At 42.4% G+C, this 24,305-nt stretch overlaps 1 protein-coding gene and 1 long non-coding RNA gene across 10 annotated transcripts in view; one reads left to right on the forward strand and one right to left on the reverse strand.

Moving 5' to 3' along the window:
* The window catches only part of ripor3 (RIPOR family member 3), a 50,556-nt gene that overhangs the window by 2,050 nt on the left and 24,201 nt on the right, over nt 1-24,305 (reverse strand). For 4 of the 9 annotated variants that reach the window (XM_078947980.1, XM_078947981.1, XM_078947979.1 and 1 more), the window contains 21 exons: nt 23,808-23,945; nt 21,149-21,227; nt 21,033-21,056; nt 20,898-20,951; nt 20,641-20,790; nt 19,261-19,326; nt 19,060-19,123; nt 18,945-18,988; nt 15,963-16,088; nt 15,738-15,883; nt 13,417-13,543; nt 11,957-12,096; nt 7,407-7,556; nt 6,476-6,563; nt 6,144-6,374; nt 5,928-6,073; nt 5,676-5,841; nt 5,385-5,514; nt 5,145-5,309; nt 4,263-4,427; nt 187-389 (listed from right to left, as the gene is read on the reverse strand). In XM_078947980.1, the coding sequence (XP_078804106.1) occupies nt 187-389; nt 4,263-4,427; nt 5,145-5,309; nt 5,385-5,514; nt 5,676-5,841; nt 5,928-6,073; nt 6,144-6,374; nt 6,476-6,563; nt 7,407-7,556; nt 11,957-12,096; nt 13,417-13,543; nt 15,738-15,883; nt 15,963-16,088; nt 18,945-18,988; nt 19,060-19,123; nt 19,261-19,326; nt 20,641-20,790; nt 20,898-20,951; nt 21,033-21,056; nt 21,149-21,227; nt 23,808-23,945 (2,602 nt within the window). Of the gene's footprint in view, nt 1-186; nt 390-1,190; nt 1,550-4,262; nt 4,428-5,144; nt 5,310-5,384; nt 5,515-5,675; nt 5,842-5,927; nt 6,074-6,143; nt 6,375-6,475; nt 6,564-7,406; nt 7,557-11,956; nt 12,097-13,416; nt 13,544-15,737; nt 15,884-15,962; nt 16,089-18,944; nt 18,989-19,059; nt 19,124-19,260; nt 19,327-20,640; nt 20,791-20,897; nt 20,952-21,032; nt 21,057-21,148; nt 21,228-23,807; nt 23,946-24,305 lie in introns of those variants that run through there. The other 5 variants (XM_023954824.2, XM_078947982.1, XM_078947977.1 and 2 more) reach the window with 3 other exon arrangements.
* On the forward strand, nt 276-4,232 carry LOC144992291 (uncharacterized). The gene is made up of 3 exons (XR_013656160.1): nt 276-409; nt 2,656-2,718; nt 2,812-4,232. It is a non-coding gene; the product is annotated as an uncharacterized LOC144992291 (long non-coding RNA).

Raw genomic sequence — 24,305 nt, forward strand, 5'->3', positions numbered from 1 at the left:
ATCCTAGGCACTATACCATTGGGAGTTGGGTCATCTGGACCCACTAGACAGTGCGCTGAAACGTATTTCTTCAATGATTTGTGATCTTAGCACAAGCACAAGGGTTAAACAGTGTGTGGGCGTTGGATCTCTGCGTCTCAGTGTGATCACGATGATGGAAGCCTGTCTTTGTGCGTGCTTGGTTACTTTGCTCCTGAAGCTCTTGCATGTTGCAGCTCTGCAGATGTAGCTGCTGGCAGCTTTGCAAACTTTGGGATTGGCGTCGATCTGCAAGGCAGCAAGAGTCTGTAGGGTGGATCCCAGTGGGAGGAGCTCTGCAATGCTCCGCCGTTGCAGTTTAGTCAAAGCGCGCCTTCTTTTGGGGCCAAGGAGTGCAGACAAGAAGTATTCTGAAACAATAACAACACAGGTGAGCTCTGGACTATATGTCATTCAGCCGGTACTTTATGTCTTAACGGTGCTTAACGGTGCTGCAAACCAGAGCCAGCAGATTTAGTTCAGCTCCAGACAGATCCAAAGAGTTTGTTCTCTTTTAAAGACCCGTTCCCATGAAAATGATGTTTTTAGCGTTTTTGACGGTGGCCCTGAAGAGCGAATCTCACTAAATAAATCAATGAAAGCTAAATCATCATAGAGATCACGACCGTTGAAAATGCAAAACAAAAAAACATTACATTTTAGAAAACAGAATGCAATTCCTACCAAATTTTGGGTCAAAACTCAGAGAAAGGAAAAAGGAAGACTAAAAAAAATGAAGCAAAATAAAAAGAGTCTAGAAAATACGACGGAGTATTAGGGCCACCAAAAAAAAAAAAAAAAATTAGAGCCAACAAAAAAAAAAAAAGTAAAATTACGAGATTTTATCTCGTAAATTTAGGAGATAAAAACTCGTAAATTTACGACTTTTTATCTCATAAATTTACGACTTAAAATCTCATAAATTTACGAGAAAAAAGTCGTAGATTAAGGAAAAAACACCGAAGTTGTCCGTTTATCGGAACCTAGCTTGAAGATGAAGTATGTGGAGCCTTTTGTGAAGCTTCATTTCCGGATCATTATAGGTTTAAAACAAAGAGATTCTGAACCTTTTGGCGAGTCAAAATCAGATTATTTTCCGTGTAGCAGTCTTTCCGGGGTTCAGTGTCAGTAAAGCGGAGTTTAATATATAAAATAAGGAGCTCAGAGACACGTTTGGGTGTAGACAATCGCTGCAGCCTTTATTTTCCTTTTCATTCACATTTTCTGAAGTTCATGTGTCTCATTACGTCATGAACCTGTCATCCGAACACCAATGCGGAAGTAAACAGTGTTACAAACGCCCCCTCCTGCAGATGAAATGTCCCGTTTCAGCATAAAACAATAAAGAGGAATGAAAATAGTGTTTTATATTAGCTTTGGAACGTTGAAAATGCCAAAAAAAAAAGTGCTCCTCCTTTTGTGTGACGGAAGCGTCCCACAGACGTAGAGTCTTGTCTTTGGTGAAGGAAGAAAGGATTCAAGCGAACAGCTGCAGGGACACCGACGACGGCTTCATCGGGCTGCAGAGATCCTGCAAACCAACCATCAATAAATAAAACTTTAATGAATCGTAAATCAAACAAATGACCTTCCAGACATTTGGAACGTTATCAATAAACATTCAGCTCACCTGTTCAACAAAGTTTAGTCGGTCTGCTCTGCGGCTGCACGGCGTTCACCTGCTGCTCTGCATGCTCACTTCCACTGTAATCTCCTAAAATTACGACTTTTTTTCTCCTAAATTTACGAGTTTTTATCTCCTAAATTTACGAGATGAAATCTCGTAATTTTACTATTATTTTTTTTGGTGGCTCTAATTTTTTATTTTTTTTTGGTGGCCCTAATACTCCGTCGTAAGAAAACAATAGTAATTACCAGAAATCAAACTAAACTGTTAAGAAACAAAACATGAGAAACCAGACAAGGTAGGTACTATGGCACATCGCTGATCGGATGATTATATTTGCCCATCATTTCAACTGAAAATTATTTGGCATGAAGCATGATAGTGGATCTGTTTCATACTGATCATAAAACATGTATAAAGATGCCAACATTGAAGTTTTAAATTAATTTATATGGCGCCTTAAAATGACCTTAGTCAAACAAGACGCCGTACATTAAAAGCTAAAAGAAGAAAATACAGCTAAAAGGTTCAAACAGTTAAAGATAAAAAGTATAAATAATTGACATAAAAATGTAAAAACACCAAATAAAATCAAAACAAAGCAATAAAACACACCAGCAGAGCAGAATTTCATGCTGTGTCAAAGGCCTGGCCATAAAAATGAGGTTTAAGACCATTTTTAACCCTTGTGCTATCTTAGATGACCCCACCCTTACATTGACGTGTTCTCCCTACCATGACAAAGGTGGATAAAGGTGGAAAGATTTCATGTAATCCATGGACACCAGTGAAGATCACAAATCATTGAAGAAAAAAGGTTCAGAGCACTGTCTACTGGGTCTAGATGACCCAACTCCCAATGTTAAAGTGCCTAGGATAGCACAAGGGTTAAAAATGGATAGGGAAGATGCCTGCCAAATGCTCAGTGGTAGTTCGTTCCACAGCTTCGGTGCACAGACTGAAAATGCTCATTCTTCCCCACGCTTCCTCTTGGATCTTGGTATCTGTAGGAGAAGCTGACCAGCTGATCTCAAGCACTGTGTTCAGGTGTAAGAACAGAGAAGCTCAAAGAGGTACGGCGATGCACAATTGTTGAAAGATTTAAAAATAAAGAAAAGTTGGCTAGGATTGGGGGTGACGTGGTCTCTCTTTGGCACTCCAACCAGAACCCGCGCAGCAGCATTTTGGACCAGTTGGAGACCTGAGATGGACGACTGGCTGAGATGTAATGGAAGCATGGATTACTGTCTCAAAATGACATTTTGGTAAAAATGGTTTCACTTTCACCAACAGCCTAAACGAAAAGAAGCTGGATTTTACCACTGAGCTGATTATACCGTCAATCACTGTTCATTTTAAACCCCAGGTTTGATACAGATTGTTTTTAAAGTGGAACCAAGGGACCAAACTCCACTGAGGAGGGGTCACAGGAGCTACTTGGAGCAAACACCATCACTTCCGTTTTTTGTCATTTAAACTTAAAAAGCTTAGGGCCATCCAGTCTTTGATGTCTTGAAAACCAAACAGTAGTGCTGTAATGGAGCAACCTTTCTTTGTTGGTAAATAGATCTATAGTCAGCATAGCAATGGAAGGAAACTCCCTGTTTTCTCAGGATGGAACCCAGATAGCGCCATGGGGAACCCCAAACAACAGTGGACCAGTTAAAGAATAGGATCCAGACATGCTCACACACATAGTCCTGTCTGCCAAATAAAGCCAGTCGAGTGCAGTACCGCAAACCCCAGCCAGACCTTCCAACCTGGACAGTAGGAGATTGAGGTCCAGTGTCAAATGCTGCCGACAAGTGCAGCAAAAGAAAGATAACATTGATCCCATCGTCAGCTTCCTGAAAGACATCGCTATGCTTGGTTTTAAAACCAGACTAGCACCTCTCCAGGACATGGTTCTTATCAAGTAAGGAGTTCAACTGCAGCCAAACCACCTTCTCCAGGATTTTTGAGAGAAAGGGTAACCGAGAGATGGGGCAGAAGTTTGCTAAGTCTGAGTTGTCGAGGTTCTGTCTTTTAATCAGGGGTTTAACAACAGCATGTTTGAAACTTGCAGGTACCACACCTGTAGACAGACTGGTGTTAATAATGGTTAAGAAGCACTCCACCTGGTGGCCAAACTTAAACTCTCTCCAGGAGAGGCAGAACATAATGATCTGCCCATTTTTGTTGGAGCTTGTCCTTTTGAGAAACCATGTAAGACTGTGTTGTGATTCGGTTTTTGGTAATTTGCACCTGGTTTTTCTGTTGTGTTTCAGGAATCTGTAATGTGGTTCCGTGATTTGGTGTTGTGTTTTGTGATTTGCTGTTGTGTTTTAGTATTTGTTCATTTGTACTGCGATTTGTTGAATCTTGAACGTAAACGTGTCTTCCACCTCTCGGCCACCGTAGTAAAAAGTTAGTAGACTGCAAAACCCACAGCTTTATCCCTCAACTGTTCTGTGATTTGGTGTTGTGTTTCAGTATTTATTCATTTGGGATTTGTTGTTGTTGTATCTTAAATGTAAACGTGTCTTGCACCTCTCAGCCTCCGCATTCTACGGTTAGGGGAACACTGAAGTAAAACTGAGCAAAAATCCTCATGTGTTGTCTGTGATGAGCTCTATACCTTCTCTGGAGAGGCGGGAGATGTGCTCCCCCAGGTCCTGGACTGACCAGCGCCGCAGATACACCCCCAGCTGGAAGAGGCTGACTCTGTCTGGGCTGCAGACAGGCCGACAGCCGGCCACCACCCGGCAGGGCGCCTGGACCTGCTGCAGGAGCTGCGAGAACACTGTGTGTAGGGTGGGGGTGGGGGGTGGAGGTGAGAACCTTCAGAACACTGCACCAGTTCAGAATTGTTTCCATCAAACCTCCTGCTGTTTGCTACAATGCACATTTTCCTGAAAACAGTTCAACAAAACACAACAAGAAGCAGTAACAACAGCAGCCATCTGAAGATGTGGAGCTGTGATCCCTCAGTGCCTCTGTGGCTGATGAGGGGCCAGGGGGCCCACAAACACCAAAAACCTGACCTTCAACTGTCAAATAACAACAAAAGTAGAGGAAGGGGCTGGTCGGACACAAGTAGCTGCTCACTTTGGCTGCATGTTAGTCTAACCCTTGTGCTACCTTAGATGACCCCACCCTTACATTGACGTGTTCTCCCTACCATGACAAAGGTGGAAAGAGGTGGAAAGATTTCATGTAATCCATGGACACCAGTGAAGATCACAAATCATTGAAGAAAAAGGTTCAGCGCACTGTCTAGTGGGTCTAGATGACCCAACCCCCAATGGTAAAGTGCCTAGGATAGCACAAGGGTTAAATGAAAACATGCTTGAAACAATCAGAGCAAAAGATTCCAGACAACTTCCAACCCCACAACTTCTTTTTTCAAGTAGCTCAAAGGCCAAAGTTTGTAAACCAAAGTCTTCAGAAACGTTTCTGGAGATTAAAGTTGGAGTCACTAAAGCTTTGATGTCACTCAGAGCTTCGGTGAAGAGCGTACCTCTCTCTGATTGGCCGGGCTGCCTGGCCTTCACCTTGTGCGAGTACCGTTTCTTCAAAGTCCTGGAGAAGTTGTCCGCCGGGCAGCAGAACTGAGAGCTGCTGTCACTCACACAGTCCTCCCAGAACAGCAGCACATCCCTCCGTCTCTGAGCCTCAGGAAGGACTGCAGAAGCACAGACGACAGGTCCTTCATTCTAACCATTCCCCCTCGCATGACAGTTTGTCTTCGTCCACTCACTGTCCCCTGTAGTGATGTTTCCGCTCTTCTCCAGCAGCAGACGGCTGACTCGATCCAGGACCTCCGCTTGGTGGGCCATCTCCTCCAGCAGCTCTCTGCGAGACAGGCTGAAGTCGGTTGTTTCCATCATCTGTGTGTGGAAAAACCATCAGAGGAGCATCATGGTCACTGGAGAAGCAGCAGGAACATCAGAGGAAATACATCTCATAAAAGCCCACTTCAGAGGCTTCATGTGAGCCTCAAGACCCACCAAAAATGATGTCAAAGGATGAGGAACATCATGACAGCTACCTGCAGGAGGATGCAGCAGATATCTAGGTGTGTCTCCAGAGCCTGATCCAGACCCCAGTCCCCACATGTCAGAGGAGCCACAGCCGGCTCTTCGTCCGAGGCAAATGAGCTGTCCTGAGAAAGGAGGCCCAGACTCCTCAAAGGTGTATGCTGGGAGGAGCCGAAGCTGATGGAGAACATTCCAGAAAGGGGAGACATTTGTTGTTTTTGAAGATGTGTCGACGTTTGGCTGTTTACTGCCTATGCGCTCACCCGCTGTCTTTTAGCCTCAGACTGCCCACACAGGAGGTGCTGCCATCTTCATTGAAATCGTCGGACAGAAAGTCAAAGTTTCCCAGAACCTCCTCCACAGCTAGAGTCTCTTCTGATGAAGAGCTTCTGAGCAGAGAGAGGTCGTTCTGGAAGACAGCAAAATCAGGCAGATTTTCCCACAGTCTTGTCTGTCCTGCAGTACAAATGTGCAGGTACCTTCAGGATGGTTGCCAGGTGCAGTATCTGGTGGTCCAGTGCTTTCAGCTCCTTATCAGAGCAGCTTTGGCTCTGCATGCTCTTCTCCAGCTCTCTTATCAGGACTCCCAGCCTCAGAGCCTGAGCCCTGCGCTGGACCCTGCCCACAGCCAGCCTGCCTGGGGTCCCTGATGCCGCTGAAGCTGAAGGGTGGGTGCATGGCAAAGAGTAGACCTGACAAGCTAAGGACTCCTGGTTTAAATGTGGGAAGATGAGAGGCATGCAGGATGAAGGCTGAGGAACCCATTTAGGTTGAAATGGGAAGTAGATGGAAGCCGCAGTTTCATTGTCACCTGCTGGGTTTCCTGATGCAGTGTCGTCCTCTCGGGGTCGGCTCCCCCTCCTCCTCCACCTTTCCTCAGGAGGTCTGGAGTGTTGCCGCTGAAGGGAAGAGGCTGTTATTTCCTTCAATAAGCTGAAGGGAGCAGCTGTGCTTTGCCCTTCAAAGAAGTTTCCACATAGCCCCCTCCAATGAAAATTGGGTTTTTAGTGTTTATAACATGTTCTTGAAGCATTTTCTCATGATAGAGGACATTTATAAAAATAAAAGAAATTCAGAATAAAACTGTATTTCTGACTATGCTCTTATTCAAATCATGGTGAATCAGAAGCAGATAAAAAATCTCATTTAGAAAGGGTTGGAATTGTTACGAGCTCCCTGTTCCGCCCCATTCTGATGCGTCCACTTGCAGACAAACAGATCCATGTTCGTCTTTGTTTGTCCTCGTCTGAACTGCAATCTGGATCTAAACTTGGATAACTCTGATATTGCTCGCCATTTTATTTGCACTGGTAATGTTAGATTGATAATGTGAGGGGCTGCAAGCTAGTGGGAGAGCATGTAGACAAAGGGATGATGGGAAATTAGCGCAAACTCCCTCCGCGCCAGCAGTCCTGCCCACAACTCAGAGGTTTATTCTGAATGAACTTCTTCCTGTCAACACGGGTTTTTTAGATTTTGGGTAAAAACTGCATCATCATAACGAAAAGACCACTGGGAATGCTTTGACAAAAGATAAAAGATTTTCGGAGCGAGACCTTTTGAACTGTGGCTGATAGGAAACCAGCAAACGAACAGGAAGCACTGCTCATTTAGAATGGATCTAATGTCTGTTATTACTCCTGCTTAAGGTGGAAAGGATTGTCTTCCAATTCCTCCCACATGAGCTCAGCTGTTATGGGAAAAATATACATCGTGTAAAAACACACAATGTATGTTCTCACCTCTGTGAAGTAACAGGTGAGGTGGTTTGATGCTCCTCCCCCTCCTTACTGCCCACCCCCTCGGTCATCTTCAGCTCCGTTCCATCTCCCAGGAGCAGGTGAGGGCTACTGCCTGCCAGACCGGTGGGTTCAGTGTTGCTGGATGAGAGGCTGAGAGTCCAGGTTACATGGGAGGGGGTTATGTTATGTTAAGAACGAAATGTTGATGTTGAACATTTCATTTTTGTCCCAAAAAGTCTGCAGCTAAGTGAGAAACTTTCACTTTCCCAGAATGATGATGTGGGCAGACATCATCGGTCATAAGTACACATTGAATAGAATAGAATAGAACAGACTTGTGCAGGCCTAAAGTGTATTTTGCTGTTATGTTTACAGTTTTTGTCCATTTTTTGGTGTAATTTGGTTATTATATAGTTAGTAGTATGCAGCTGATATATAGTCGAACCTCAGATCCAGGAACAACAGTTAGGTTCCATTCCTGGTCGTGTAACAGTGGACCAGCTCTACACCCTCTTTAGGGTGCTGGAGGGATTGCGGGACTTCGCTCATTCAGTCCATATGTGTTTTGTGGATTTGGAGAAAGCATTTGACAGCGTCCCCCGTATCCTGTGGAGGGTGCTTTGGGATTATGGTGTCCGGGGAGCCTTACTGAGGGCTGTCCGGTCTCTGCATGACCGGAGCAAGAGCTTGGTTCGCATAGCCGGCAGTAAGTCAAACCTGTTCCTGGTGCATGTTGGACTCTGGTGATGCTCTTTATCATAGTTCTGTTCATAATTTTTATGGACAGAATTTCTAGGGCACAGGCAGGTGCCTTTGGGGGTCTGGTTTGGGGACCACAGGATTTCATCTCTGCTCTATGCAGATGATGTTGTCCTGTTGGCTTCATTAACCCTTGTGCTATCTTGGATGACCCCACCCTTACATTGAAGTGTTCTCCCTACCATGACAAAGGGTGAAGACCAGTGAAGATCACAAATCATTGAAGGAAAAAAGGTTCAGAGCACTGTCTAATGGGTCTAGATGACCCAACTCCCAACATTAAAGTGCTTAGGATAGCACAAGGGTTAAGCTGGGACCTCCAGCATGCATTGGGGTAGTTTGCGGCCGAGTGTGAAGCAAGCAGCTGGGATGAGGGTCAGCACCGCTAAATCTGAGGCCATGGTTCTTGACCAAAGAAAGATAGTTTGCCATCTCTCTGTGGGCAGAGTGTCCCTGCCCCAGGTGGAAAAGTTTAAATATCTTGGGGTCTTTTCCATGAGTGGGGGAAGACAGGAGCGTGAGATTGACAGGCAGATCGGAGCAGTGTCCGTAGTTATGTGGTTGCTGTTCCGGTCCGTTGTGGTGAGGAGAGAGCTTGGCCAATAAGCAAAGCTCTCAATTTACTGGTCAATCTTTGTCCGTAGCAGATGTTCCAACAAGTAACAAAAGAGTGACATAGAAATGTATTTCTTTAGAACAAAATTTAATGTTTTTTGGGTGAATATCACTCTAAAGATTTAATCTGCTCCTTTTTCTGATTTTCCTAATTGAGTTCTATTTTCAGAAATGTCGTCCCGTTGTCCTTTACAATGGACATGTTGGGAAATTAAAATAAAAAACATTAAAAAAAATTAAAATTGTAAGGTGTTTTTTTTAGGCCCAAATAGATAGGAAATCACACAAAAACAAGAATTGGAAGACACTTTTTTTCCTCGGTTGTCAGGAGGATATAAATATGCTTTGGTGTTTGAGGTCAACTTGGCTGATTAGACGTTGTGGCATCTTTGAAGTTCATTAAATAGGATGATCCTGCAGGACTAAATGAAGGTTTAACCCTTGTGCTATCCTAGGCCCTTTAACATTGGGAGTTGGGTCATCTAGACCCACTAGACAGTGCTCTGAACCTTTTTTCTTCAATGATTTGTGATCTTCACTGGTGTCCATGGATTACATGAAATCTTTCCACCTTTATCCACCTTTGTCATGGTAGGGAGAACACGTCAATGTAAGGGTGGGGTCATCTAAGATAGCACAAGGGTTAAGGGGAAAATAAAATCTAGATTAAAGTGTAGGGGTGTGTGTCTTTGTGGGTGATTCTTACACAAAAAGTGATGAATTCAAAAAAATCTTCGAAAAACTGTTTGGACAAATCTACAGTACTTGAATAGAGTCATAGTAGTATATCCAATATTCTCAAATTTAATCTGTCAATTTTTAAGCAAAGAATGTCTTCTCTGACTACTGAGGCAGCAAAGGTTTATATGCATTCAATTATCTTAGTCATATAACTTTTTGTCTTACTACATGGTCCCAGACAAATGAAAGCACTTTGAAACCCCTCAAGTCTTTGTTTGAGAGAACCCTGAAAGTTCTAGACAAAAAGCCTCTGTAATATCATTACTGAGACATTCTAACCAATGGCATAATGGATTTGGAAAGTTATAAAATGTATATGGATGGTTGTCTCATTTTTAAAGTTTTGAATGGGCTGGCCCCTCCCCCTTATTAGATTTTATATGTAAAAAAACAAATACTGGAATAGGCACCAGGGGGGTATTTCAGAAAGCAGGTTGTGTGAGTTACCACGGTAAGTTTGAGGCAAAGGAAGCAGATAACCTCAGCTTTTGGTTCCAAAGATGGAGGTATGTTTCAGGGTAGGTCAAGTTGCTACAGCAACTCATGCTCTGAACATAACCTGGTCTGGAGAAGTTTTATTCGAAGGTTAGTTTGTTTTCACAGAGGTGAAGCAGCATGGCGTGTCCATTTGAAGATGATTTAGTGGATGAAGAAGCTCAGATAATACTTTTTCCACCGTCAGAGGGTGATAAGACCACATATGGATGTTGGTATAAACTTTTTACATTGTTGATCTAACTCAATTATTTGCTTCAGTTAAGATAAATCAATTATTTTTGGTTGAGTCAGCTTAAAAATAAACAAGTAATTATCAGACATTAATTTTACTTTCATTTAAATTAATTCAAGTAAGTAGGTGTAACTTTGGTGCTGCTGTTAGTTTGGCACCGCAAGGAATTGTGGGATACCATTCCCTTTGCTTGTCTGGACGGATTTGGGTTTAAGTGTGGGTTTTTGACCAAATGTGTTTAGTTGTTTAGCTGTTTTTACTGTGTTTTGTCTAGTTATTTGTCCTGTTATATTTAATTCTTTCTGCACAATGAGTGAGACGGAGGGAGAGGATGATGAGTTTATATATCATGCCTACTGACATATAGTATAATGTTTAATTCAGAGCTTTGGTATATGGATAAATGATTCAAATGCACTTTGCATCATTCATTTTATTGTTACAATAATGAGAATATCTGCAGGCTCAAATTTAGACATATGAGAGTTCAAGAATTACAATTAATTAAGATGGAAGAACTTTAATTGAATTGGAATCATTTGACGTTTAGTTAGATAAATATGTAAATTTGAGTTGTAAAAAAATATTGAGTTAGACAGACGTAAGAAATTAGGTTGAATAAATTTAACTCAATTACTTGTTACCAATTGAATTAATTTAAGTTGGATAAGTTATATATATATGCGTCACAATGAAAATAAGATCAGAAACTCTTGCGTTTACTTTCTTTTTCTCCAAGCAGAAACTCTTTCTTTTGCTGATGCAAACTTTTTTTGATGGGCATATAATCTTCATACGCCGTCAATAAAATCTCAGACTCCGTCTCACTGAAGTATAGCGCTCTCTTTTTCTCTCCACGTGTTTCCATGGTGACTCCGGAAATCGGCAATCCATTGAGAATGTCTTTATGTACTTGACGTGCATGCGCATTAACCCAGGGTTACCAAGTTGAGCGTAATTACGCCAACTCAAATCCGGTCTTTTGGAACCGGCATACCCAGAGTAAGCAAGTTCAGGTGGATTTCAGCCAGAGTTCAGGGTTAAAGTCAGGATAGTTTAAACGTGCTTCCTGGAATACCCCCCAGGTCTTAACTCAAGGGGACTGTAATGTTCAAAGGCACAGGACTAAATTCAGCCAAACAGTGGTGTCAATCAGAGGTACACAGTCATGGAATATGCTGCCACCACACATTAGAAACTGTGAAAACTATCCTACCTTCCAAACAGCTCCTAAACAATGGCTGAAAACAAACCAGTCCTGCAGACATTGATGTTATTGTTCTTATTGTTGGTTTTTTGGAATTGCTTTTAATTGTAAATAACCTTTATGAATGTTTTTACCATTAATATTGTGTTTTTGTATTGTGTTGTAAATGTAATTGTTGAACCTTTTATCCTGCCTTAGGACAACGTATGAAAATTAGCTCCTGTGCTAACTCTGGCATATTTAGGCTGAAGCAGCTGCTGAAACTGCCCTAATTAAGGTAAATAAAATCAAATAATTAGGCCCATGCCGTTTATTTAAACAGCATTGACTCATCCGAACAGCTAATAGCACGTTAGCACGCTCATGCACAGTTATGTCTGTGGTATTCAATGCAACATGTGTGGCGGGCTGGATTCTGTTAACAGTTTCGTCTGACAAGACTCCTTTAGGTAAAGGAAAACAAAGAGGTCCTGGAAAGACCGCCTGTCCACTGCCTACCTTAGTTTGCGGGGGGTTTGAGGGCCATGTGGGGGGTTGGACAAGTAACTGAGCAGAGACACACCTCCCCTGCTGTGATGACCCTTGGGCAGCAGAGATGGGAGGGAGCCCTCCTCGTCCTGCAGCTCTCGGACCATCGACTGCAGAGCAAAAGTCACATGTCAACATTTGAAAAGACCAACAATCAAGAAGAGGTTCACCTTCTCAGATCAAAAATCAAAAACAAAACAAACATTTTCTCTAAACCTTATTGATCTTCTGGATGTTTCAGTTCAATTTATTCTTTTAAATTCCTTAATGAAATCCCAATTCAAATTCTAACATATTCTTGCTGGTTTCTGTCTGATAGATCAAATCATCTGACATCTAATGGGCTACATTGGTTTATTTTCACCATTTTCCACAATTCAATAGCTCATTTAATTTTAAAAGATGTTTAACCCTTGTGCTATCCTAGGCACTTTAACATTGGGAGTTGGGTCATCTAGACCCAGTAGACAGTGCTCTGAACCTTTTTTCTTCAATGATTTGTGATCTTCACTGGTGTCCATGGATTACATGAAATCTTTCCACCTTTATCCACCTTTGTCATGGTAGGGAGAACACGTCAATGTAAGGGTGGGGTCATCTAAGATAGCAAAAGGGTTAAAACCTTGTATTTATTCTCATTTTGCCAGATTTGGATGCAGTAGCAATGTAGCTTTGGGCAGATGACCAAAGGCCCAAAGGCAAAAGGAAGAAAACTGCTTTTGGGAGGATAATAAAATGATTTAAGCTGTACCATCTAAAGACGGATGACGGTCTAAGAAAACCAGACTTGTTCCAGAAAGTCTTCCAATTATTGATGCAGCCCCCGTCAGTTTCTGGACAAGACCAAGATAATACTTCATAACGCACATTAGGAGTGTCTCTCTGTCACTCTGTGCCTTAAAACCAGGAGTCCGTTCTTCCTCCTTCATCGGTTAAGTGCGAGAGGTCATCTTCTTCAAGAAAAACCGGGTTTCATTGATTCATCCGAATGAGAACTAATCTTCTTCCTGAGCGTACCAGGATTTTTGCCGCCCGTTTCTGAGTCCGCTGATGCCATTTCTCTGTGCAGGGGCACAAACTTCAGTTACAGCGATTCAGGAACCAGTGGAAATAGCTGTAAAATATTCCTTAGCAGCCAACAAGGAAGCCAACGGGCCAACATGCTCTTCATCCAACTCCCTTCCTCCCCCGCATCACCTCCTTCAGACGCAAAAGTCTCAAACAAGCGTCTTGAGCTCTGAGCTTTTGTGATGAACCGGAGGAATCATGTGACTGGAAAAAGAAAATCTGCGAATACGCGGGGGAACACTGTACTGGCAAGGGGGACCTGAGAAAGTGACAGGTGAGTTTATGTTTTTGTTTTCCACTGGTCCTGCATTTGTTGTGTTGTCTTAAGTTGTGTGCATGTATGTTTGTCTGAGAACACTCACCATGAAATATTTCTCTGTGAAGGAAGGAGTGCTCGGGGCCGTCCAGCTGTAAATCGAGCTCTTCCTGCTGGAAACTGATGTCCTGCTGATGGACTGAGGCCTGAACCGCTCAGTACTGTCGAATGGACTGCAGTACACACACACACACACACACACACACAAATACACATTCCTTCAGACATGAATCACACAAACATTTTCTTACCCCATTTTCTAGATTTAATTGAGAAGATTGTGACTGAATATAAATAATGTGTCCCAATTTAGCAGTGATAATTTGAGTCTAAAAAACTTAAATTTACACAACCTGTCACTGAATAAAGTTCAAAGCAGGTTAAAGTATCTTTGAGTAAGAAAACCTGACACAGCAGCTGCTACAGAGAGTAAGTGTTCTTTACAATGGCTAAAATGTCATCAGTGGTGCTTGCTGGACACTGTAGAGCTCCATCCATCCATTCATCCATCCATCCACCCATCCATTCTCTTCCACTCACCCGGGACCGGGGTCGTGGGGGCAGCAGTCTAAGGAAATATGCCCAGACTTCCCTCTGCCCGGCCACTTCCTTCAGTTCCTCACATAGTCTCTCCAGCGTGTCCTGGGTCTTCCCCGGGGCCTCTGCCCAGTGGGACATGCCCAGAACACCTCCCCAGGGAGGCGTCCAGGAGGCCTCCAGATCAGATGCCCGGGCCAACTCAACTGGCTCCTCTGGATGTGGAGGAGCTGCAGCTCTACTCCAAGCCCTCTCCAGACCAAGCTTCTCACCCTATCTCTAAGGGAGCGCCCTACGGAGGAAACCCATTGCGACCGCTTGCACAGTAAGGAGCTGCAAAGAACAACCACCTAGAGAGCAGTCTTTGTATTATGTCCAGACCTGAACCCCGACTGAAAAGGTTCTACTATCTCACGAGCATTTAAGGAAGAGACCAACTGTTTATATACAATGCTCTCTAAAATCTTTGCACATAAAGGTAGATTGGATATTGGTCTATAATTTGACCAAATTATAGTGTCAACTTTCTCAAAAAACCATGGTGGCGTACCATCACAACAAGAGGCAGCTGGTTTTAGCTTTGATACCACATCTTTTACGTCGATCAGGAACACCAATAAAAAAGAAATAATGTTTAGCTACTGGTGCAGGTGGCGTTGGAGTAGAATACCTGGAACACAGTGTAAAAGAGGACCAAAAAAAGTTCACTAAATTGTTCATAATTTTCCATAGAACTATCCTTAGGATTTCCACTCCTGTCTGACTCAAGTAAAGAACTTAGGGTCTTAAAAAGGGTTCGCCGATCACCGTAAGCAGAGGTGATAAAGTCAGACTAAAACTCTCTCCAAGCCTTTTTGACAGCTTCTTTAAAAATAACAGCTTGTCCCTGAGGGGGGTCAAGGAAAATTTGGAGTCTGTCCTTCTTTCATCTTCTTTTAGCTTTCCTTCAGTCCCATCGTAAAGCACAAATTTCCTCAGAGATCCAGCACTCGGTAGTGTGCCTGGATTTTCTTTTGGTGAAGGAAGCAAACTCATCCAAAATGTGAACTCGCAGCAGTTCAAATTGTAGGAGGAAGGACTCTCTGGTTAACGGGGATGAATATAAGCTCGGCCATTCCAGAGAGAAAAAAACTGAAACATCAGCACCTTTTTCTCATCCAAGCCCCGCACATATCTGACAGGAGCAGTTGTCAGGGGGATATTGGATGGCAGTACAAAGTCAACTCCTGAATGATCAGAAAAGACAGTCTTCACTGACCCAACAGAAGTGATAGGAAAGCCTAAAGACAGCACCAAATACAAAAAAAGAAGTGTAATAAAAGTGTGCAGCAGCCCAGACCAATCATGACCATAGACCATGATATTGGAACGAAAATTGACCAATACACTGAGAGCTTTACTTTCTGACTTACTGTAGCTCTCTCTTCACCACAATGGACCGGTACAGCGACCGTATAACAGCGGACGCCACAACCATCCACCTGTCAACCTCATACTCCGATCTTTACTCACTCGTGAACAAGACCCCAAGATACTTGAACTCTTTCACCTGGGGCAGGAGCACTCCCCCCCCAGAAAAGGCAAACTACTTGTGCAGCTAAAAGCTGGAACAGTCTCCCTGAGATTGTGAGACAGGCCTGTACTGTGTGAGTGCAAAATGGGCTGGAATGGGCCACCATTTCAGGGTCAAAGGTTTACCTAGGTTAAATGCCCTCCTGCCCTTACTCTTCTTTCACCAATGTATTTTCAAACCCTTCCTGATTCCTGCAGAACGTTGTGGTAGTCATGGACATTATTTCCCTGGTTTCAGCACTGTTGTCGTGACTTTACCTCCAGGTGACCTCCAGTTGCAGTTTAATGGTTCCCAGTTCTGTGATGTCCACCAACATCAGCTGTGGCTTTGCCACGAAGAAGTCTGCGCTCGTGCACGTCACCGTTCCAACCAGCAGCCAACCTAAACCCTTTGCCTCTGCCACCTGAAAGATGAGATTGTACACACACATGCATGGGTGTGTTTGTCTCTGCAAGCCTGTGGATTTGACAACATTTTCTGACCTTGATCTCAAAATTGTGATGTATATGTGGGAGGAAGACAATCTCCTCTTCGTCCCAGGACTGAGAGTCGTCTGACACAATCCTCCCCCGGATCCTCCATCTTTGCCGGCCAAGACGCACCACCACCTGATTTTAAAACACCGCCAGGAAACAACGTTGTTTTATCTCATTTTGGTCAATAAAGAAAAACTACTTCTCATTCTAGCTTTGAGAAAATATTTATCAAAGAAAAACTCTAACAATGCTTGCCATTTTATGACAAAAGTATAAAAAAATTATCAGAGCTTAATGAGTTTGGATGCCATACAAACATATTATCCTATCCTACAACACGTGACCAAAACATTACATGAATGTTTTCAGAGTACTCCCATTGCTGGGCAGGTAAAGGGCAACAGTATTAAGTAACCCCCCATCTTTCCCAGAGAACCAGAGAAAGTATACTGAGGGGGAGGGGAGGTTATCAATTTTCGACCGCTGGTATCTGAAAGGACATGAAGGAGACAAACACTGGAAAATCTGTTCTAAGATGGAAACTGTCATTGCATTAGTTGGAAATCGAAGTACATATTAACTCGACGCCACTGAACATCTGTTAAAGGACAAGACACCACGGAAAGGTAGAAAATCCCATTTACTGGCATTAATGTGAGCAGCTTTAAATGTCTGAGTATGACCATAAGGCCACACTTTTACTTGTTCTTGATTTAAATTTAGTGTCAAGAATTCCTTAACATGCATATCACTACTCTTTACTGAAAAACATTTCACTCAGTCAAAATACCTTTTATTTCCCTTTTTCTTCTTTGTATTTCAGCAGCTTTCTGTAGGAGGTCAACATAGAAAATCATAAGCCTCCATCTAACCCTCTCCTCTGCATTTTCCTCACTCACACCAACCTCCTCAAGTTCTCTCTATCCATGAACTCCCTCTTTGGTCTTTCCTGGTATCTCGAACCTCTGCATCCTTTCACTTACATCATCACTGTTCCTTGTAACATGTCCAAACATCTCCATCTTCTTCCCAGCATTGACCTCCAGAACATCTACCATGATTACCATCTGTTCCTCTGAGAGATTCATTTCTGATCCATCCCGGTCCCTCCCAAAGAGACCCTCAGCATCTTCATCTCTACTGCCTCCAGTTCTTCCTCCTTTCTCTGCATCGGAGTCTCTAAACCAACAACATGCCCCCCCTTGCCCCCCCTCCAAAACCTCTTCAACAAAAACCAACAGCATGGCTGCTCTCACCACAGTCTTCTACACCTTTCCTTTCATTCTTGATGACACTCTTAAGACACATCCAACCTGAAACTTACTCCACCCGTTCCAACCTGCTTGAACTCGTCTCTCCACCTCTTTTTCATTCTATGTTGTTCTGGACTGTTGACCCTGAGAACTTACAATCCTCCACCTTCTCCATCTCTTCTCCCTGTAACCACTTCAGTTCCTTTTATTTACACACAGATTCTCTGTCTTGCTGCAGCTGACCATCCTTCTTTTTTCCGAGCAGACCTCCAACTCTCTAGATGTTCTTCCACCTCTTCCCTGTTATCACTACAGATCACAATGTCATCTGCAAACATCATGATCCACAGAGATTCCTTTCTAACCTCATCTGTCAGTGCTTCCGTCACCACAGGAAACCAGAAAGAGCTCAAAGCTGATCCTTGGTGCTGTCCCACCTCCATATCCTCTATCCCACCTACAGTACATCTCACCACTGTCCTCCAGCCCTCATCCGTGTCCTGAACAACCCCAATGTTCTTCTCTACTACTCAAGACCTCCTCTTCCAAACCACAGCTCCTCTCTCTTGATGCTGTTCTAGACTTCCTCTAGATCTACAAAGATAACATGCACCTCCTTCTGACCTTCCTTGTTCTTCAGAAACATCCTCAAAGCAAATCTTGCATCTGTGCTTTTCTTTCTCTGCATGAATCCATTCTGTTGTTCTAAAATGTTGACCTCTGACCTCAGTCTAGCGTCCACTCCTCTTTCCCATTACCTCATTGTGACTCATCAGCTTTATGTTTTTATTTTCAGATGAAACATCACCAGGTGGATGCCTCTGTCATGACTGCTGATTTCACTGATCGTGTGAAGAACTGATGACCTCATAATGGAATGCGGTTATCTGAGTAAAGTGAACACGCCTCTCTAATTATCCAAAGATATGAAACACTTTTTTCCCAAAGAACACTGTTGTATAAACAAATCTCCATAATCTAAGATTAGAGACTTTTTCTCATTGTAATGGCTGTTTATCACAATGCCAGTGTCCAATGATAGCTAGCAAAGGCAGCACTCCTAATGTCAAAACTTGCAACTTTTTTACTGACTACGCATGGTCTGATTTTTTTCCCATCATTTTTGTTCTAACAAACACTGATCATTATAGTGAGATGGCAGAAAACAGATAAGAACAAAACCACTGGAAAGATATGTTAGTTGCTGCAACAACAAGAAAATGGGACAAAGACGGATAAGCCCAAATTTAACAGTCACTGCAGCAGTGATCAAATAATAATCACCACACAATCTATCAAATAATTAACCCTTGTGCTATCTTGGATGACCCCACCATTACATTGAAGTGTTCTCCCTACCATGACAAAGGTGGATAAAGGTGGAAAGATTTTGTGTAATCCATGGACACCAGTGAAGATCACAAATCATTGAAGGAAAAAGGTTCAGAGATCTGTCTAGTGGGTCTAGATGACCCAACTCCCAACGTTAAAGTGCCTAGGATAGCACAAGGGTTAAAGGCAACATTGATCCTTCAGTTACAGGCTCTCACTCCTTTTTGGTTAACCCCCGTCAGGTTGAAATATTTAGAAAATCTTTACAGACAACTTATGAGTTCCATTTTAACTTTCTGATTATTCGGCTAGTTACTGTTTATTTTTTATTGCCCTTGCAGTAGAGCAGAGACAGTCCCTTCCTCTAGTTTTCATCTTTTTCTTGTGTTTTACAAACGCTCACCTCATATTGGTCTCCAGGACAGAGGCGGGCGAATCCAATCAGACCTGCAAGGGAAAATGTATTTGAAAGATGGAAGTTCCACTCTAGGACATTGTAAAAGAAATGGTGTTCTCACCCTTCATTTTGATGTGCAGCTCCCCAAGGAGGATTTCCAACTCTGCCTCTATGGCTGACATGTCCTGCACATCACATGATCAGAGAGAGGTTTTGGGGGGGGGAGGAAGCAACTTATGTCAAAACAAGGAAACTTCCCTCAGAGGGGGGGGTCAGAACTTAAAGCAAGCAAGACAACTGGTCTCCTGGAGTCTATCCCTACCCCATCCCCAAACCGGCTCGATAACCTCAGGCTGATGTGGGACAGATGAGTGTGAGATTGCAAATGCTGTCCAGAGTAAAGTTGTGTTAGAAAATGTCTGACAAGCAAGTTCTTTGTTTTTTGTAGTGACCCTAAGTAGCTTTTCCAAAACAGAAAACTTTATCTCCAGAACGTCATTTCCACACTGGACTTGTTTTTTGGACGGAAGCATCTAAATTAGTGGGGTCGTTTTGGGGGTGGGGTGTAGATAGAATATTAGCTCTTTTGGACTCATGGCTGGAGTTTACTCAACAATCCTAGACCGAACCGGCAACCCCTGGCACAAAGGATCCCCAAAGAGAAACACTGGGCCAAAAACCGTAAAAGGGGTATGTTAAAGTTTAATACATATTATGTGTGTAGAAGCATAAATGAAAAATAACATTAAATGCGCAAAATAAAATACAGAGAGATAGAAGATAATCAATCATTTTGTTACTTGAAAAGAATTTATCGGATCAGAACCGGATTACAAAAACTGTAAAACTATAACATGAATTAACTCAGTAGGGGTGGGATTATATAAATTTACTTCTTCCCACTCCTTTTCAAGCAATAAATCAAGCTCTACTTGACTTTAGTTAATGATCAATGTATTTAATCAAGCAAAATGTGATTTAAGTGAATTTTTTGTTTTGTTTTATTTTCTGTCTTTTTAAACTATGTATTTCAACATTTCTGTAATGACTTTGATAAATATGTTTTAATTTTTATATTGCTTTGACTACAATGCTTGAAATAAATCAATAAATCAAATCAAATCAAATGAAAGCATAAACTGAAACTTAATAAATAATTCATAAATACGCATTTAAGATGATAAAAAGGTGGGTCTTGAGCCTCTACCTAAAAACCTCTATTGTCTCTGCACACACGCCCAAGGAACAACATGGTGGTCATTTATGCTTCACAGAGGAAGAACACGCTGCAGCTGTTTGCTTGCATTTTTCTATCATTTATTTTGCGAGGCTTTGTTGAAGGGAAAAGGTATATCTTTAAAGGGTTTAACCCCTCCATCAGCACATCTACTTTGTGACCAGATTTTGAGTCCTAAACAATAAACGCATTGAAAGATCAGTCATTTGGAAGCGCATCCACTCCTGGATATAATATTAAAGTTCTGTAAGATTCCTGGTTACTTGATTTTTGTACTTTAGTGCCCAACCTCACATGAGGACAATAGTTGAAAGATGTCTTTGCACAGGACATACAGCACACTAGGGGGAAAAGCTCACATTCACAAACGGGGACGTTTGCTGAGGTTCTCAAGGCATGATGGTGTGAGGAGAAGACTCTAGCGTACAGCAAATCCCATTGCCATGTCCATTGGTGGCCTCTCACCTGCAGGCTGGTTCTATGGTTGCGGCTTAGCTCCAGCAGGCTTTCCCTGGAGGCCCTGGTGGACGGGGACAATGAGAAGGCTCTCTTCATGTTGTGTGCTCCCTGACACAACCTCCACTGGATGCAATAGGTCTCGTACAACTCCTCCACCTGCAGACAGAATGAATGTGTTGATCACAGAATGAAGACACAGCGGGCTGACACTCTGTTAGTGTTGTTTGGTGTTAAGAACAGCTGCAAGATGAAAAAAAAATCACCTTGCTGATGTGAAACTCTAACCGCCGTATGTATCTCTCCAATGCTCGGATTTCCTATAAAAGCACAAAAACTGAGGGACTTTCAAAATAAGAGAGTCTTTTTAAAAGCGTTTAAGGTATTCTAAAAGAAATTACCTTTTCCAAGTCATAGAGAAAAGCCTAAAACAGAAAAAAACATAATTTTCAATCACAGTCATTTTACTTCCTGTTGAAATAGGCGGTAACGTCAGTTCCTCCCCCTCCCTCCTTACCAGCCTGGAGTTCCTCTTTGTCTCTCTCTGCTGTGAGGACAGCAGCTCCATCTCCGCCTGATGGACCTCCAGATACTCCCTGCACACATACGGCACATCAGCACTGCAGTTTGCAGCTTCTGGATAGCAGTAGATTAACTGGAGCTCTCAAAAGCATCCAAATCCTGTCTGAGTCAGGGAACATTGCTTTGATTTTCAACAGATTTGTTCCCCTGGCTGAGACCCAAACAACACAAATACAGTTGGACCGTGCGGGTTACTATGTGTGTGTGTGTGTGTGTCTTTTTGCGTGTGTCTTTTTTTCGTGTGTCTGAGTGCGTGCATCTATGTGCACAAGTGTGTGTCTTACATGTGTATGTGTGTCTGTGTGCATATCTCTGTGTATCTATGCATGTGTGTGTGTGCAAGTGTGTCATGTGTGTACATTTGTGTGTCTGTTTCATTGACGGTATATGAGAACTGGAGTGAGTTTACTTTCGGCTTCAACCAAATGAATTAAATTCAGTCGCCACTTATTTTGCAATATTGAACCTGCCATGTTGGAGCCAGATGGCTTGTGTGTTTGTATTTACTGTATTTCTGTGTGTGATATCCAACGTGTGTTTTCTATTGTTGGATGGCCACATGACCTACAGCTTGGGAGCCATTTTGTGTCAAGCCTAAGAATTGTCGATTTTCATGTTTTTGATAAAACACTGTTTTGGACATGCAGTCTGGAATGCGGTAAAACGCTGCTTTTTAAGCCATACGATGCCTGTCCTAACATGTGCTCAAAGCTGAGCTCCTGATTGTTTAACTCTGGACGCCCTGCTGCCGGACCGACCCGATGCTCAGACTGCATCACAGGACTTCAGATCTTGGCTGTACATTGACTTAACATTGTAATTGTACGCCACTGCCGTGCAAATTGTGTTCGGTGTGAACGTGGGGGAGATTCTAACCAGGCAATGACAAAATGTTGCCATGCCTCAAATGAATGCTAGTTCTGGTGCTTTCAGTGAGAAACTTCCACAGACTTCAATGTTAAAATAGTGATGTTTGCCCCTCAAATTAACCCCTTTAGTGCCATGTGGTTTAATATTTGACAGATGGTGATCACGGTGGATTCTGGGAACAGATCTTGGATGTTTAGCTTGTTTCCTACGTTTCCTAGTTTCCATTAGAAAATAAACCATGAAAATATATCATTTCTGTTAATTCTAGTAATTTGCTTTATTATTTTCAAAATGTCTTCGCAATAATATCTTAATCATTTTTAACATTAAAAACATTTACATTTTCTCAGCATTTTTATTTATCTCAAGGTCAAATTATTTAAGGACAGAATTCAGAACGGCTTCAGTAACCCTATAATCACTTCATGTAAAGTGACTGACATCGCACGGGTAATTCAGATTTTTTTTTAAGTAAAACCGTGAAGACAGACAGAAAACTTTCGGGACATAGAGATAATCTTGTAACTCCTCACTTTAACAAACAGCTGTGATTCTGTGCTGTCGCATAGTTAAGAAAACCCAGGACTTGAAGGATTGCAGTATAACAAAGTCTCTGTCATTGTCATTACTTATTTGCATGAAGGTAAGACATTGTTATGAGCTGTAACATGTTCAAAATGTTAAAAACTGTATTTAACTTGTTTAGTTTCATTTGATCTATTTCTCTTTCCATTGGTTCTTCGACAGCTCAATTTGTTCTACAAAACTGCAGATACTTCAGTAAATACATGTTACAACTAAAGGTAAAAAAATATCTGAATATTTTTAAATATTACGTTTGCATTACAAATATGCACAAACTGTTGTCAAAATTCTAGAGATGTAGAAAAAACACAATTTCACTGTTTCCATTAAATCATAATTATGAGAATTAACACAAATGAACTCACCCTTTCACAAAAGAAAGGGTAAAACATTGTGTAATCTGGTCCTTTCTCTTTTCCCCATATTGAAACATCTGAGTTGGGCAAAGTTAATTCTATGGTGGTGACTATGAGCTGACAAATTAGGCTTCAAGTAGCGGAGTGCAGAAGTCTATGGGTGACTTCAGAGATGATCCGTCCTCATGTATATGTCTATTATATATATCTTATATATATTTCTATTGCCCCCCTTGCTCAAATCTCGCCGCAGGACCTCAGATTGCATTTGTGCGTTTTTTGATTAAAACTGGTCGCCTCTGCCATGCGAATCAGGTTAGGTTTGTAGGCAGCGTAACCCTTGTGCTATAGGAACTTAAAAATTGGGAGTGGGGTCATCCAGACCCACTAGACAGTGCGCTGAACCTCTTTTCTTCAATGATTTGTGATCTTCACTGGTGTCCATGGATTACATGAAATCTTTCCACCTTTATCCACCTTTGTCATGATAGGGAGAACACGTCAATGTAAGGGTGGGGTCACCTAAGATAGCACAAGGGTTAAAGCTTCTGTCAGAGTAGATTTGTCATGACTTAAAGATTTGAGTTGTATCCCTTTCATTTGTTGACATGTTAGTCTGTTAGCTATTGACTTATCAGATTTATCTCCCGACTTCCTGCATGCTTCTGATAACAACTGCTTCAAAACTTCACAGAAGTCTCTTTGCTGTTATGACATCACACTGGTGGGAGTTCCTTCCCTGATTAATAAGAAATACTTGAGTGAAACTTTATTCTTTCCTACTTGAGTCCTTCGCGAAGTGCCTTAAAGACTCCGTCCACCTTTTCCGGCTGCAGAGACCAGATGGCTCCTGGCCCTCTGGCGGAGTAGAGCTGCATCTTGGGAGTTTTTCCTTTTGATGTGACTCTGGTGCGAAGAGAGCTACGGACAGGAGAAAAAACACAGATTTACTTTAAATATCTGTCCTCATATTTTATAAAAGCCAGTGGGTTGTAACTGTCCACCGGGTACCCCGCCTTCAGCCGGGCAGTTACTAGGATAGGCTCTAGCAACCCTGCAACCACAAACAGAATAAGGGTGGATGGAGGTCTTCCCAGTCTGCCTCTGATTCTTTTTACTCCCTTTCTGTCCACCCTTTCTCATCACCTTGTCTCTTCCTTTTGGAATCTGGACTTGGACTTCGCTTGGACCATGAAGAAGCATTTTGGATTATTAGTCCTTTTTCTGCTAAACCAGCCCCTACACCCAAGACTCCTCCTTGTTACACTATCTCCACCTGCC

Source organism: Oryzias latipes, chromosome 5, assembly GCF_053564925.1.
Source record: "Oryzias latipes strain Hd-rR chromosome 5, Olatipes_Hd-rR_3.1".
Taxonomy (NCBI): Eukaryota; Metazoa; Chordata; class Actinopteri; order Beloniformes; family Adrianichthyidae; genus Oryzias; species Oryzias latipes.